The sequence below is a fragment of the Pogonomyrmex barbatus genome, unplaced genomic scaffold (genome assembly GCF_055798465.1).
Source record: "Pogonomyrmex barbatus isolate J1 unplaced genomic scaffold, ASM5579846v1 scaffold3, whole genome shotgun sequence".
Lineage (NCBI taxonomy): Eukaryota > Metazoa > Arthropoda > Insecta > Hymenoptera > Formicidae > Pogonomyrmex > Pogonomyrmex barbatus.
This window is the reverse complement of record NW_028297127.1, coordinates 16,059,145-16,074,764: the sequence shown is the minus strand read 5'-3', so window position 1 is coordinate 16,074,764 and position 15,620 is coordinate 16,059,145. Positions and strand designations below refer to the sequence as shown.

Sequence of the window (15,620 nt, the reverse complement as noted above, 5' to 3'; positions counted from 1 at the left end):
TTGAGGACGTCATATACAAAGTTATCTTAAAAAAAAAAACAAGTTTTTGTATTATAATTTATTTACGTCACGGCAATAAAAGTTTCTTCGTTTCAATTCTGTTTATACTGTTCCATACTGCGATTGATTAATCTAATTTCGTTTGAGCGTCGAAGAATAACCTCCGAAATTCTTTGGATAAAAACGATTTCCAGGGACATTTCCAGGGTTATCGATGATTACCAGTGTAGATGAAGTTTGAACTTCCTGACAAAAAAAAGGGATACTTACGTTACTAGTATCGTGATACTGGTTTGATGAATATTTTAATCGATTAATAGCGGTTACCCAGACAAGACAAGGCACTATCGTGGAGGGGATTGGATCCATTCACAGATACCTAAAAACATTTCTATACATAAAAATTCTCAGTCAAATCTAGGTGATTCAACTTTGAATCCAAACTACTTGAGCCAGATACGGTTCTTAAAGAAATACTAAAAAGATAGGGCAAAGTAAAACGAAAATTATAATTTCGCTTAACGTTTCACTAATTAATATTCCCAAAATAATTTAATTAATATTTTATATACATTTCACATGTACGCGGGTCGTCTGAAAAGTTTCGAGCCTAATATAGAAGCAAGTATTTTTTCCTTCAAATTCAATTTTATTTTTCAACAAAATCTCGTTTTAAGTCGATACACTTTTTCCAGCAATGCTCCAATCCCTTTACTCCAAATAATAGTAGATTTCTCGCTCTGCAAAATAGGCGTCTACAGATGCTCCTCGTTCAATGAAAATCTCTGTCCTCTGAGCCAAACTTTGAGCCTAGGAAACAAAAAAAGTCGTTGGAGATCAGATTTGGTGAATACGGTAGAATTGATCAATCAATTCGAACTGCAATTTGTGAATTTTTGCCATGGCGACCGCCGAAGAGATAATTGCAGCATTGTCTTGATGGAACAGCACTTTCTTTTTTTTCAAATGCAACCATTTTTTCGCAATTTCTGCCTTAAACTTCACTGTCAAGTAATGATGCGTAATACCGTTACCTGTTTTACCTTTTTTAAGACAGTCGATGAACACAATTTTATGACTATCCCAAAAAACAATCGCCATCACTTTTCTGTCTTCGCCTTTTTCGGAACAGATTCACTTTTTGCAGTCCACTTTTTTGACTGTTCCTTTATTTCAGGAGTAAAGTGGTGAATCCAAGTTTCGTCAACAGTTATAAATTGACGCAAAAAGTCCACTGATTTCGCCTAAACCGTTCTAATAGAACCTTGGAAATGTTCATTCAAATGTGTCTTTTATTCAAAGTAAGCAAGGCACCCATTACGTGGTTAACTTATATCCAATTTTTCAGTCAATATGACTGAAATACGTTCTTTCGATATGCCCACAACCTCTGCTATCTCTTTAATCTTGATTCGATCATCATCCAGTATCACCTAGTGAACTTTTTCGATGTTATCGGTGTTGATCGTCTCAAACGTTCATTACCAGCCAAGCTGATACAACCACGTCATCAGCTACCTATTTTTTTCAGTGATAAATGATGAGGCAGAATCGTAAGCAGCGTCCAATTTAATTGCATATTATCTTTCAAAGAAGAATTGCAAGAATTTAATCACCATATTCAATTCCATATTCAATTTTTTTCATTTTTACAAAAACGCTGACATGGATTGACTGTTAAGTAACAATTGAGCGTCTAAAATGACCAAAATTTTGACATCTTTCAAAACATGTATGATTGTACCAGAATGATTTTGACGAGTAACATCATTTTCAATGTTGAGGCTCAAAACTTTTCAGACAACCCTCGTATGTATCATAATGTGTTTTCTATTCATTTTTACTGCTTTTTTCAATTATATTACATCATTTTTATATCATCTTTTATTATGCATCGTATACTATACTTATTCTAAAGAATCATACAAATTATTTTATTAATTATTTCGTTTATTTTAAATAAATTTAAATATTTCTTAATATAAAGAATCGATGTATATGAATTTCAAATATTATAATTGTAAATTTATTTTGTGTAATTCAAAGTCTCTATGGAAAATATAAAACACAATTTTATAATAACATATTTTAAATTTTGATAAAACTTAATTAAAACGAGAAACATAAGGATAAGAAAATAAAATGTAATAACAAATATTAAAAATACATTAATATATTAATGTATTCTAATTTTAATTGTTTGGTAATTTAGATACATTTCTTGGAGGTTTATATAAAAATATTCTATTTCTTTAATTGGAAAAACTAACTGCATTGCAGTTAGTTTTAATGAGATTTATTAAAATTTAACTTACAATATATATTAACATTCTGAGTATTGTTAAAAGATAATTATTAGTATGCGCGTGCACATACATATATATAAAAATTTTGAAACATTTATTTATTTATATGAGTTAGGATAGCATAATGTTTATAAAAATAATCTCATTTCTAATACAATAAAAATTCTTCAAAGAAAAACATGATAACAACAAACATGATAATAATTTAATCTATAATTTTTAATCTTTTTTAATTTTAAATAAATTTCTAGTTAATATGTATGGAAATGTATATATGTATGTGTACATCACACAAGTGTTATTTCTAGAAGCAATCATTTTCAGATCTTATTTTTCGAGAAGCTATATAACCAATTTGAATGGAATTTTAAAAACTCTTTCTCATTTGAGATTAAGATAATATTAAATATAAAAACGAACCACGCATTAATCTAAAATCGTGATATAAAATCTGGTAAAATTATGTCTTATATGTGTATAAAACGTGTGTGTGTGTGTGTGTGTGTGTGTGTGTGTGTGTGTGTGTGTGTGTGTGTGTGTGTGTGTGTTTGATATGTATGAAAAGAAGAGAAGAATGTTTAGGAACATGTATTCGAATTTTTTTATTGTTCACAGAATTAGGATAAAGTCATTAAAACATTTCTTCGTTTTTATGCAGTTACAAAAACACTTATTGAAATAAGGCACAAATACAGCAGAGAAAGATCTTTATATATCGTTTGTAATTTTTTATATATTTTGCGCGCGCAATCACAGTAATTTCTTATAAAGCAATTCATTAATTGTCGTTGTTTACAATTGTAATAATGTATAAAGTAACAGACTCAGAATTTATAATAGTGTATATTAATATCCCTTATAATTTTAGAAATGTGAATAATTCTGATATACCCTTCACCGAAAATTATTATAAAATAATTCAACATAATCTTTTTTTTAAGACATAATTTGATACGTATATCAATAAAATTAGTATAATTAATCGTAAGTCTATTTTTTTATAGATCATAATCGAAGATAAATTATAGATTGTCACAATACTAATATTTTCGTTAATAGAAACTTTCAGTATTGCTTAATGTTAGTTACTTCCCTTACATTTCATTTAAACATTTCACATTTAAACATTACATAAGTATATATGCATATTAAAGTGCTTAAAGTACATATAACAAAAGTTCATTAGAGTTTCGATATCTTTTCCGGTTTTATTTTATTAGTGACAAGAGAATTGATATAATATTAATATCTGTGCACCGAAATAAATTAATATTGAACAGCAGATCAATCTATTCAATATTATCAATGTGTTGCGCAAGCGATATTACAGTAGTCATTTTATCATGATAAAAACTATTCATCTCGTTTCTTTTTATGCTCAAGTCATTAATAATCAAGTCTCATTTTTGCATATATATTAGTATAAATGCAACAGCACAAAAAAATGGATAAATTCTAGAGAAGTCAAAAGTCACATGGAAGAACGCAGAGTCGATGCATGTATCTCGAATGTAGATTAATATTGCCGTGCTTATTGCAAAGACAATTTTGATAAGGCACGTTTTACTCTTTTCGTTAAATGCGATATGCTTTTTTTGTTCAACGATTATTTGCAAAGATAGCACGATATAGGCAATGAAGATGAAATAAAGAGATCAATATAAAGGAAGAACTGATATCATCTATTGTTTCAATCGACACGATTTTTGAAGATCTCAAAGAGAATCAAGATAGATTTTGAAAAGAGAATTTGAAAGGAATACTTAATAAATACTTAACAAATATGTAAAAACATTATATGGATTAAATAAAAAATATATAAGCGCGATCAAATTTATTTAGTGTGTAATTGAATTTTCTATTTTGAATTAATTCACGATTGTTAATATCTAATAATTATACTTCAAAAATATTTATATAAAAAACGAAATGTTAATTTATATGTCAGTAGCAAACTTAATATTATAATATTCTCTTTTAGCGCTTTAAAAAATATCATAATTGAATTTTTTTTTAAATCACTAAACAATTTCATATTATGCTATATGTACGACATATAAATCCCGACAAAATAGACAATAATAGGGTGTCTCAGAATTTACGTACGTAGAATGCACAGTGTGATACCTCAACTATTATTTAAGATGCAATTCTTCCAGAGAAAAAAATTTGCTACTTTCGGCACAAAGAATAAGACACCCTACATACAACAATCCATATTATAACAATCCATATTATAATAATTAACTTTGCGCACTTTCATAAAATTTATGAAAATTTTAGAAAATATTTACAAAAATTATTTATATAACAACAATGAGAGAGTATACGTTTATATAAGAATAAAGGAACACGTAACAAAATATTTTCCATTGAAAATGAAAACATATGCTCTTCTCGATCAAACGATAAATATTTCATAATTAAAAATGATCATTATATCCGCGATTATCATAATTATTTATGTCTATATGGTTCATATGACGAATGTTGATATGAATTTTTTAAGAAACGATCCCACAAGTTATCAGAACGATTATCGCTCATGTTTAGCGGAACAGAATATTTAGAATTCCAATCACGATGGAAGATATTTTCCAGCTGTTGTCTTATATTGTCATTATTCTCATTTCCAACACTTTCAAACACGGTACCGATACCTATATATATTATAAAAATAACATATTTTTAATATATTTAATATATTTAAAAAAAGAAAAAGAAAAAATTTTTATGTTTTAAATAATTTATAAAAATAATATTTAAATTTTATTGTTACTTTAACTTATAAAATAGGACTACTATTACTTTATTTCCATGAAAAGTATTTATAACTTACCAGCCGTGTCAATAAAGTAATCACCCGACCAATTACTTGTTCCAATATAAGCTGTTATATCGGTGACCATGTATTTATTATGATTTACTCTCGCATATGGTATTTTGTCCAAGATTGAATTAGTCGGTACAATAAACCTTTTCTGTAAAAAATTCGACAAATAAACATTCTTCAGTAAAAAAACGCATGTATTTATAACTGAGAGAAATACTTACCACTTCGATTTTAACGTTAGGATAACTGTGCGTCAAGTCTTGCAGTGATTTAAGAAAGTATGATTCGGACGGTCTCGAATGTTTCCACAAAGAGATCAAAAGACGCACTTCTACTTTACGCTCGATCGCCGCCGCCCTCAGAGCATTGTCTATTATAGGCCAATATCTGCAAATATAGACATAAAATAATTATTAAATTATTAGTACATAAAACAATATTGTATATGTTATATAAATAGTTTCTTAGTACTTTTATATCTGTTATTTGTTATACTTACTTTATTTGTGCAGTATATATAGTTAATGGGAAATAATCCATCACAGAGATATAAATAAACTTTTCCGCCTTAGCAATACAGTGCACAATCGCATCTAGGTCGTTGCTTCTACCTTTCGGTGAAAATGGCGGAGGTGAACTCTATAACATTTTATATATATACATATACTGTCTACAATTAGAATATAAAAATAATGATCGTGATGTTAATTGATAATCAAAATTTAGTACTAACCGCAATAAATAATTTGTACTTATTATCCATATATGTAAAATTCAAAGGATTATTTATATTTATTTTTGTGCTAAGGGAATCTGGCCATGTGGAAGGCACTTTACCATCTTCGCTTAACTTCCAATATACCTGCAAAAATAATGAAAAGAATCAATACTAATTGTACAATATTTCATTCCAAAAATAACAAATACAACTCAAATATATTATACCTTTTAATAAATTTAATTTACTACTTACATCGAATATTTTGGCGTAATCGTTCGCTAAGCAGGAACAATTTAAGACTATCAAACCGAGTTCCTTCACTTGCGAAAGAGATCTCCAATCCATATTCGCTGAGCCTACATATACGTGAGTACGATCGATGAGCCACAATTTTGTGTGGAGTACACCGCCGTTCAACAACGCAGCGAAATTTAAGTTTCTCACCTGAATTCAAATAAAAATACACATCGTCTTCAGAATTACACACGATAAAGATAATAAAAATGTATCATATTGTGTATATTGAATTTTAACAAATAAATAAATGTTAATAAAAATTAGTAAAATCATTGATAAAATCATAGTACGGCAATTTGTATATAAATAATGCTGTATTACCGCTTAATCTATTAACTTTATCTATTTTTATATTATCTAGATAATAGATTATCTAGATAATATAAAAAGTTGACACTATAATATTACCTGTGCATTAGCCTTTTTAGCCAAAATTTGCGTATCGACATTTGGAGACAAGCGCGAAGGAAGATTCTGTGCAATTTTTAGCGTAATGTGTCTATCTCTTCCGGCTTTTAACAATGACTCGAACACTTCTTCCCCCTATAATAAGAAAATTTATCAAACTAAATAACATCAACAGTTCGGTATATTTCATAATGTTATCAGATCATTCACTACTTACATTCTTAGCACTGCTATCGGGAACTACATCTTCCCCTTTCATTGTCCAATATAACGATGCGATTTCAATTGTGTCTTGTGCCATTTCAATAAGATCTATCCAAGACTCGTAGATTGTTTCGTGCCGCGCCGTATTATTGCTATAATTCAAGCCCACGGGTATAGTTTCCACGAGGGATATACTACAGTGATCCATGCACATCATTTCTGAATCTATCATGGTGACATTTAGCTTGTCCGTCGCATGATCTAACAGCGGCAAGAGTACGACCAGAACAATTAAAATCAGTATGATCGTTATCGGTATACAACTGGGTCTGCACCAACTCTGAGCGCCCCACCTTCAACGGAAAATATTATATGCCTTTACTACGCAATCTTGTTGTGATAACAAAATTCTTATATGTAACTTATAAACTTATAAACCTATATGTATAATGGTTCTTATATGTAAACCTTCGAACATTAAGTAACTGTTCTTATTCTAGTTTTATAAGAAATTCATAAGAAATAATTACACAAGAAAACAAGAGTGAGTAGTAAGTTCTGTTTGATAGAAATAATAATTTATACCAACAGTATAGATGAAAGAAGAGCGACACTGTTTAAGTAATTTTCACGAAGCAATAAGCAATTTTTATATTATTTCCTGAAACCTACTATCGTAAATTTTCTTCTTTTTTTGTGATGTTTAAATTTTAAAATTTAAAACCTGTACTTTGCATTCGTGAGAGGATCGTCCATGTCGCTTCTCAGCATAAATCCGGACTGGTCCCATAACTCAAGATCGTCGTCACCTCCCGGAGAGTTCACGTCCAGCCGTGCGTTTTCAGACACGGTCTGCAACAGAGAATATTACTTTTAAGTAATAATATTGCACGTACATCGTGTAATGCTGCTGCGCAACAACGCTGAACAAACTAATAGCTAATTACTATACTTACATGTTCTCGGATGATTCCATACGAAAAGGAATCATATGTTTCGTTGATTCCTATCACAATCTTTAGCCTTTGATTAATGACAATCACGTGAACTTGAATCTTATCTCATTAATATGAAAAAAGAAGTGCGCGGATTTTGCAATCTGTTCAGACGGACGTGATCCGTGACGAGAAATATAATACGCTCGTGATTCATTAGGAAAATCAGCGAATTCATAGATTAATCCGGATTTTTCCCTGACGAAAACAAGGAAATATCGAGAAGAAATTTTTATTGCAAGATTTTTATACTGCCCTTTTGTACGATTAGAACGAGATTAAAATAAATCGCGAACGATTCGTTTCGACTGTAAAATCAATGTTAATAAAATTGATAGTAAAATTGAGTGAGGGCCTCAAATTACTGAATTTGATGTGTTTGGTTTTGCAGCATTCGCACGGCGACGATCTGAATTTTAGACGCTCGAGGGTACGCCCGAGGGTAGTGATAATACGAGGACCTACCGACAATTTGTGCTTGAGGTGCGGTGCTCTGTTCTTGCGATGCGGTAACAACACCAGCACATCCTGGTCCTTATCCCGAGGCTCCGCGTATTTCGGATACGCTTTGGCAGCGGTCGCCCTTTTCGTCGATGACGACGTCGTCGGAGCGGTGGAGCCGCCGGCCGTGGAATACTTCGAATACGCGATGTTGTTCACATTATTGCTACCCCCGTAAGAAACGTTGTGCGTATTGTTCACCTTGAGAGACGGAAAAGAAAGACAATTTATTTTTGTCACAGACTTCGCCTGTCCGATTAATTACCCGACTATAAGAGAAAAAAAAAAAAAATTAAGAACAATTTTACTACTTTACGTGGTATAATTTTTAAATTTGCCAACATGTTTATTGTAAATTGCGGAATTTCATGTCTTTAAAAAATTAATTTTTTTCGAATTTTTGTAAAGGATAAAATCGAGAAATAGATTTGTAATAATCTTTCGTAACATGATTTCATACATCTTGATACTTCGACTATCACGCAATGAGAGTATAATTAATCAAAGTCTTATTTTTGAAGGTTGAAAAACGGAAGATTCCTCTTGAAGAACGAGGAATGCATGAGAAATAAAGAACATCCGTACATCAGAATCGATTAAGATTGCGATGCATGCTCCATTATACTTATTAATTCGAACGTTATGTTTACATTGTGGATTATTGTATTTTATAATTTATAAATTACATAAATCAGACATTAAAAAAAACACATGCTACACAATTTTGCCGGAAATATACAAAAGATGCAAATTGTATTTTGCTCTTTTTATGCAATACTGCATGATGTAATGTGTCAAAGATAAAATATGAAGCATACTCATTGTCTGTTTTTCAGCAAATTTTAATATTCTTGTTAACACTAGAAATGATTGCAGTATTACTTTTAATACTATCTTCAGTATCGTTTTCTGCATTCGTATGCATTTACAAATCACAAAAGAATAAAAGATTATATGATTTCATATCAAAGATAAAATGCATATCAAGCACATTCATTGTCAGCTTTATCAGCAAGTTTTAGCATTCTTGTTTATACTATAATATATGGTGGCGGCATTATTTTTGATATTATTTTCAATGCTATTTCAGTATTATTATTTTTCCCACATCCTGGACAATAATATTTCAAGAAATAAGGATAATAAAATAAATAAGTAATAATATCTTAAATATTGTCTTCGATATTATTTCGAATTTCTCATTCCATGTCGGATAGCATGTCATCGAGTAGTATTTAGTATCTCATATCGATATTTTGAACCGAAATCTGTTCTTCAAAAATTTTCGACAGTACAGCAAAACGTCTCTCGCAAGCATCTCCGCGCGGAGATCGACTCACTTGCACCAGGATGTGACAGGCCTGCGATGCGATTTGGAACAGGCCATCCTGCAAATTACGACCGGTGTGCTCGGAACCCCCGCTGCCCCCGCCACCCATTTTCCGTCCGAACAACGGCATTTCGCTTGCGTCCGATGCACCCGCAACGGTCGTCTTCTAATGCGTCAAGGTCGTGGCGAACGACTCGTCGCCAATCGAACTCGCATACACGCGGAGGCCGTCGCCGACGGCGTCATTTCCGTTGTCCGACTTTTGCACCATGTTTGACATCCACATCGATATCTGCCGGCAGACAAGAACAAGAGAAATGTCATCCGTTTCTACGCCGTCCGCGCGCCGGTTGTACGTACAACGTGTGTGTACGTGCGGCGCGGCATCGATTTCCGGCCGCGCGTTTAAAATTTAACGCGAGCAAGGGTCGAGATCAGACGTAATCAAAGTTCCGCAATGCTCTTACGCCGGCAATAAAGTATATGTACGGCGATTCCCTCTATTTTTATTGTTCGTTACCTTGTAAAGTTAGAACCGATTTAGAACGGCGGAAGAGATGGCGAATGAAACGACAGTGCTTCCCCGCGCGTGCTTTTGTTTTATTTGCAGCGTGAATATAACGAATATCTGTTCTTTTTTTTCTTTTTTTAATTAAAACAAAAACTGGTGGCTTTGTGAAATGTGTAAATAACATGCTCGCGTACGCAATAAGAAAGAATAATTTAAAAAAAAAATATATATATATATATATATATATATATATATATCTCTTAGTATGTTTTTCGAAAAATGTTGCAATATGATGATATAAAAAAAAAATATATCTTTTCATTCATCAATATTACTCTAGAGATATCGTACATTTTCTAATGCTTTTGAATTGATAGATTTTTAGACTTCAATGGCCAAGAGAAAAAAAAATAATTTTTGTCGAACAGATCTTTAAAGTTTATACGGAAGTTTATTATTCCTTTGTTGGATCAGCCAGATTAGCGAGATTTTGCTGAAAGACTTCGCGCGTTTTCCGCCACTAATTTTCTTATCGTTAATCTCGACAAATCCCGACGCTAATCTCGAGAAATGGAACACTCCCGGATGCTTGATTTAATTAATCTCAATCCCGTTTCAGTCTTTCTGTCACGGAAATGAAATTGTCGTTCGAAAAAAGGAGGAAAGCTTACATCGCGACTATACGTATGCCAGCGAATGGACGTGATCGATAATAAAACAATTAGTGCCTCTTTGACTCATTCGTAATATTCCGTAATATTATATAATATATGACTCGTTTGTTGACTTTTAATTTGCAATTGCGTATCGAAACGCTACGAACGCACACGCACGGTTGTTTTTATTCTACTTTTTTTTTTCCTATTTTATCAAGATCGATCTGATTTCGGTCTCCACCGAGACGGCAACTCACATCGAAAGGAATAACAAACGTCTTTTACAACTGAGAAAAAAACGATCGAAAAGTCTCGCATGCCGCGGCGAGCACCTGCGCAGAGAACGTCCTCGTGGCCTCGATAACACCCCCGATTGATAAAGGAATGCGATTAACCCATTTTCAATTTATATGCCGAGAGGAATGTAGACGTAGTTTTTACATTATTTTAAACAGGATTAAAATTTAGACAGTAAGTAAAATTGCTTAATTTTTTGGAAATCACCCTTGTAATTATATCAACAATTACCGCTATAAAATTAACGTTATAAAACTTAATTAATATCTAATATTAATTAATATTTAAAATCAATATGAATAAAATATATTAAAAGTACGACAAAATATTTAAATTAACAACAATCTTTTCGTAACAACTTGCATTCTATATATAGATAAATGAAATTATAAAAAAATAACACTTGTATAATTGACGATATGATATGTTGTTCAAAATACTACATGATAAGGCTTAAAGCGATAATCAGACGCTTACGCTGTGCAACTGGTGATAACCTGTTAAACACAAAACAAAGGCAACGATAACTCCGTGCCTACAGTTTATCATTATATGCGTGCAGAATAATAAAATTATAAACAATATACTTTGCTGATCGTAGTCCGTGTTACAGATCAGCGATGTTCATTCAGTGTTTTCAAACGGCAAAAAGCATCGCGATGGGACGGACGCGATCCCATATGTCGCGGATCGCGTGTGATCGGAGGCTGCGGCCGTCCCTGCGGCGTCCCATTCAAGCGCTTGTCCCGCGATTATCTCGAGAGTATTAAATGTACCGATACGCACGATTATTATTAAACGCAGTATGCGTGGCGAGTGTCGTTTCGAGGGACACACACTCGCGCGTGTTACATCGATGCTTATTACCGAGCGCATCGATCGGTCGAGGAAACGGCCACGAGGAATCCGAGCGTGGCGCGAGCGAAGTGCGTGAGGACGACGACGGAGTAACGCAGAATATATAATTACAACGGAAGAGAGAGAGAGAGAGAGAGAGAGACGAGGCGGGCACGAGGAGTCGGTCGAGCGATAAGAAAAGCGGAGAGGCGCGCGTCGCGAAACACTTTCGGTGGCGACTGCTCGTTCGATCTGTCATCGCGAAGGAAACGTCCGTGGCGTGCATGCGCGCGGAGCATCCTTCGGTCAGGTCGGCGCGAATAGTCCAGCGAAAGAGAGCGAAACATTTCGTCGATATACGCGACCCCTGGCTGGCTATCGATCACCGTCGAAGGTGCCGTTCCCGCCGTTTGTGTTGCATCCTCGCACGTGGTGTCCTCGTGCCCGAGAGAATCCCGTTCTGTGATAACAAATCTTCCTTACGGGCTACTTTCCGACGATCGGAGCCGCCTTGCGTTATTCCTTTACTCTCCTCTTTTTTACGATTCCTCATTATTTTTTTATTTTTCTGCTCAATCGACGCGCAAACGTAAAATGTAAAATCACAAAAGATTGTTATTTATAACAAAAAAACAAAAGAGAAGAAATTATAAAAAAAACTAGGTCTAGGTTTATATATCTTATCCAAAATAAATGTTTAAATAATGAGAGGTTCGGATTGAAATATCTTAATAGTGTTATAATATAAATATCATTTGAAACTAATACACTTTTGAGTAGAGATGAAATAAAACATTTTAGTGTCTTAAAGTTAAACATCATTTCATGAAGGTAGATGGCCTATTTACAATTTTTATTTATTACTGAGACATTGCGTTCAATAATTGAAAATGTTGATATTTATTTATTCTATATCTTATCGATAGATTCTCTTTTGAATTTTCAGATTGAATTCGCAACTTGCAAAAATCGCAGACATCAGTGCACGTGATGTTTTTGATTTCCGGAAATTTTCAGAAACTCCGCCTTTTCTCCCTCTTTGTTTCTAATTTCCTCCTATTTTTTACTCCAGCTCTGACAGAGATTTTTTTTTTAAATTGCCATAGACGATAGAGGCATTCCCTGCCTCGTCAAGCTGTGTGTCGAACACAATAGAAATACCATGAACACAGGATGAACTACGACGTAGTCGTTAGTTTTTCTCGCCCTATTTTCTATATTTTTTTACCATTTTTTTCCCTCTCTTCTCTTTTTCCGCATAATATGTCTGGACACATATAGTCATTTCATTTCGAATAATGAATGTGAAAGCAAATACAGCTAAAAGGACTGACTCCGAAACGAGAAATTTGCACGAATATGTAGTAAGAGAAGTCTATTTTATGAGTTGAAACAATTAACATAGCTACATGTTCGACTTTTCCTTTTGTTAACATTTTTTTTTAAGAGTCTCTTTCACCTAAGCGGGGGGGTTTTAGCTGTCCTTTGTTCGGTTCCGATAAAATTTGGCGCGCCGGAAAAACTAAATATAGGTCCCGTTTGCTGCTCTTGTTATGCCAAGGCATTTCCTCTATGTAGTAGAATTTATTCTCTTCGAGTCTTCTCTAATTTTTAATCGACTTCCGATCCCCGACCTCCCGGTAAGCTCTTTTAAATCTTTCGCGCCTCGTAAAAATGGAGGCCGCGCCATGTGCTTCTCGGTATTCTCTCTTTCTCTCTCTCTCTCTCTCTCTCTCTCTCTCTCTCTCTCTCTCTCTCTTTCTTTCTCTCTCTCTCTCTCTACGCGACGCGATCAAGGACGGTATTCATAATGCGATTTTACATTTAAGATCGTCACAAGCCTCGTTTTTTAGACGATCGTGAGACTCCATCCAGTCAATGGAAACTCCTCGAAATCATATTTAAAAATCTTATTCATATAAAATCAAACTCTCCACGAATACCGCTTCACATTCTTATGGATTTTCTACTGATCTTCACTGACAGCTTGATTTGATTCGCGTCATAAAAACTGGAGCAAAACGTGCCAGCGTGCTTTGTCATTCTCTATTGTCTATTTCTCTTTCTGACTCGTTCACGATAATTGCACGATAATTGCAGATCCCCAGGTTACTTTCTGACTAATATTTATACCAATATATTATACCAATAATTATTTTCTTTGAATTTTCATAGTTTCGATTCGCGTCACGCTGTCGCCGGCCACTCCTCGTTGCGTTCCTACGTTCTACGAGTGGCATGGGACTTTACGTCAAGTGCGTGGCACGGTGCGTACGTACCGTTCAAAGCGCGTGGCTCGGCGTGGCTCGGCGTGGCTCGTTTGCGCGATCACACGCGCCCTGCGGTGACACTTGATCCGTTGGTCCACTCGCGATGATGAATGAATGACGATCACCAGGGCCAAGGTGATCGCCTATCGAACACGCTGCGGGCAACACGCTGCCGGATTCGATCGTGAGTCGTGCATCGTCAACAAAACCAGAAACGATGCGCGGTCGACGCAGCCGCGATGGCGCTACCGTGCGCGGTGCGGGACGGACGGGACCCGGCAAATCGTCAACGACGATCGGCACCATTCGTCACCGTATATTCAATTTAATGGACGACGAAGAAATGAAATCCAACACTCGCAAAATGCTGTAGGAGTATATAAATTTCGATAGCAAAGCGATAAAATTTTCAAATTTTTATTTTTAGCACGGCTGGCGCAGCACGTTGCGACATGCAAGAACTGTTATTACCCGAAATGATAACTTAAGAATTAGTTTATAATTAGGAAACTTTATGTCGAATTTTATCGGAATTAAGTCATAGTTAGATATATTTTTGGGAATTTCTCGGATCCCAAAACTTTTTAATTGATTACAGCGTTACTCTACTCTATTTTATAAAACACGATGCGTTCGAATCTTACGAGACAGGATTTAATTCTTTTTTCAAAATTAATTGAGATGTTTGGATTCATATTATCGCCAAATTTAACAATAGATTATAGATATTTTTTAATCTAATAAATCTAATAATTATTACATAGCAACAGTTTGTGAACTCTTCTTAACATCTCTCCGGTAATTTTCCATATACAATTATATATTTTATACTTTAATATTTTATATATACAAAACGCTTTATAAATAATTACATCTAAGTATATATATGGAAAATTTTTTGCCGGGTCAAGTATAAGATATGAATAGTACATTGTAAAATATAACATATATATATAATAAATCTTGATCAATGATCACTTTATTATTATCATCTTATTGTTATAAGTTTGATAATATAAAATAGTCTGTCTATAAAATAGACTGTCTATATCAATGTAAATCTCGACTTGATATACGAAAGCGCAATACGAGAGTCAAAAGTGTCTTCGATGTTGAGAGGAATTCAAGGACTGCCTTTTCCGCTGTCGCCCTCTCGAGCGCGCGGACGGCAAAGTATCCTAGACGCGTCGGTATACATGTATTCGAGAACGCTGCTCCCTCGCCTTCTTAATTTATCGTTCCAAGAACGAACGACCCATTTTTGCCATTTTCGAGCGATCTAATGCGAAACTACATAAACCATGTAATATAATCGTAACCGATGCCGACGGCGTTTGTTCAGAGCCCTAAAAATTAACGGAACACGTTATAAACTACAGAGAACAAAGGAAAACGAGGATATTCCTAACAAGATAAAACGAGAATCGTTCTCGGGGGAGGATTTTTTGTCGCGA

General features: G+C 33.9%; 1 protein-coding gene across 7 annotated transcripts in view; it reads right to left on the bottom strand.

The window, feature by feature from the left end:
- Positions 1–279: 279 nt before the first annotated feature.
- LOC105428003 (5'-3' exonuclease PLD3) overlaps positions 280–15,620 on the bottom strand; it is a 78,016-nt gene continuing 62,675 nt past the window's right edge. The window contains exons 1-12 of one of the 7 annotated variants that reach the window (XM_089080453.1): positions 14,176–14,448; positions 9,606–9,887; positions 8,230–8,466; positions 7,494–7,621; positions 6,783–7,122; positions 6,566–6,700; positions 6,113–6,304; positions 5,873–6,001; positions 5,639–5,778; positions 5,361–5,526; positions 5,146–5,287; positions 280–379 (exon numbers count right to left, since the gene is read on the bottom strand). In XM_089080453.1, the coding sequence (XP_088936579.1) occupies positions 345–379; positions 5,146–5,287; positions 5,361–5,526; positions 5,639–5,778; positions 5,873–6,001; positions 6,113–6,304; positions 6,566–6,700; positions 6,783–7,122; positions 7,494–7,621; positions 8,230–8,466; positions 9,606–9,725 (1,764 nt within the window). In that variant the 5' untranslated portion in view covers positions 9,726–9,887; positions 14,176–14,448 and the 3' untranslated portion in view covers positions 280–344. Of the gene's footprint in view, positions 380–2,883; positions 4,967–5,145; positions 5,288–5,360; positions 5,527–5,638; positions 5,779–5,872; positions 6,002–6,112; positions 6,305–6,565; positions 6,701–6,782; positions 7,123–7,493; positions 7,622–8,229; positions 8,467–9,605; positions 9,888–9,955; positions 10,090–11,536; positions 11,683–11,926; positions 12,149–14,175; positions 14,449–15,620 lie in introns of those variants that run through there. The other 6 variants (XM_011640031.2, XM_089080450.1, XM_089080449.1 and 3 more) reach the window with 6 other exon arrangements.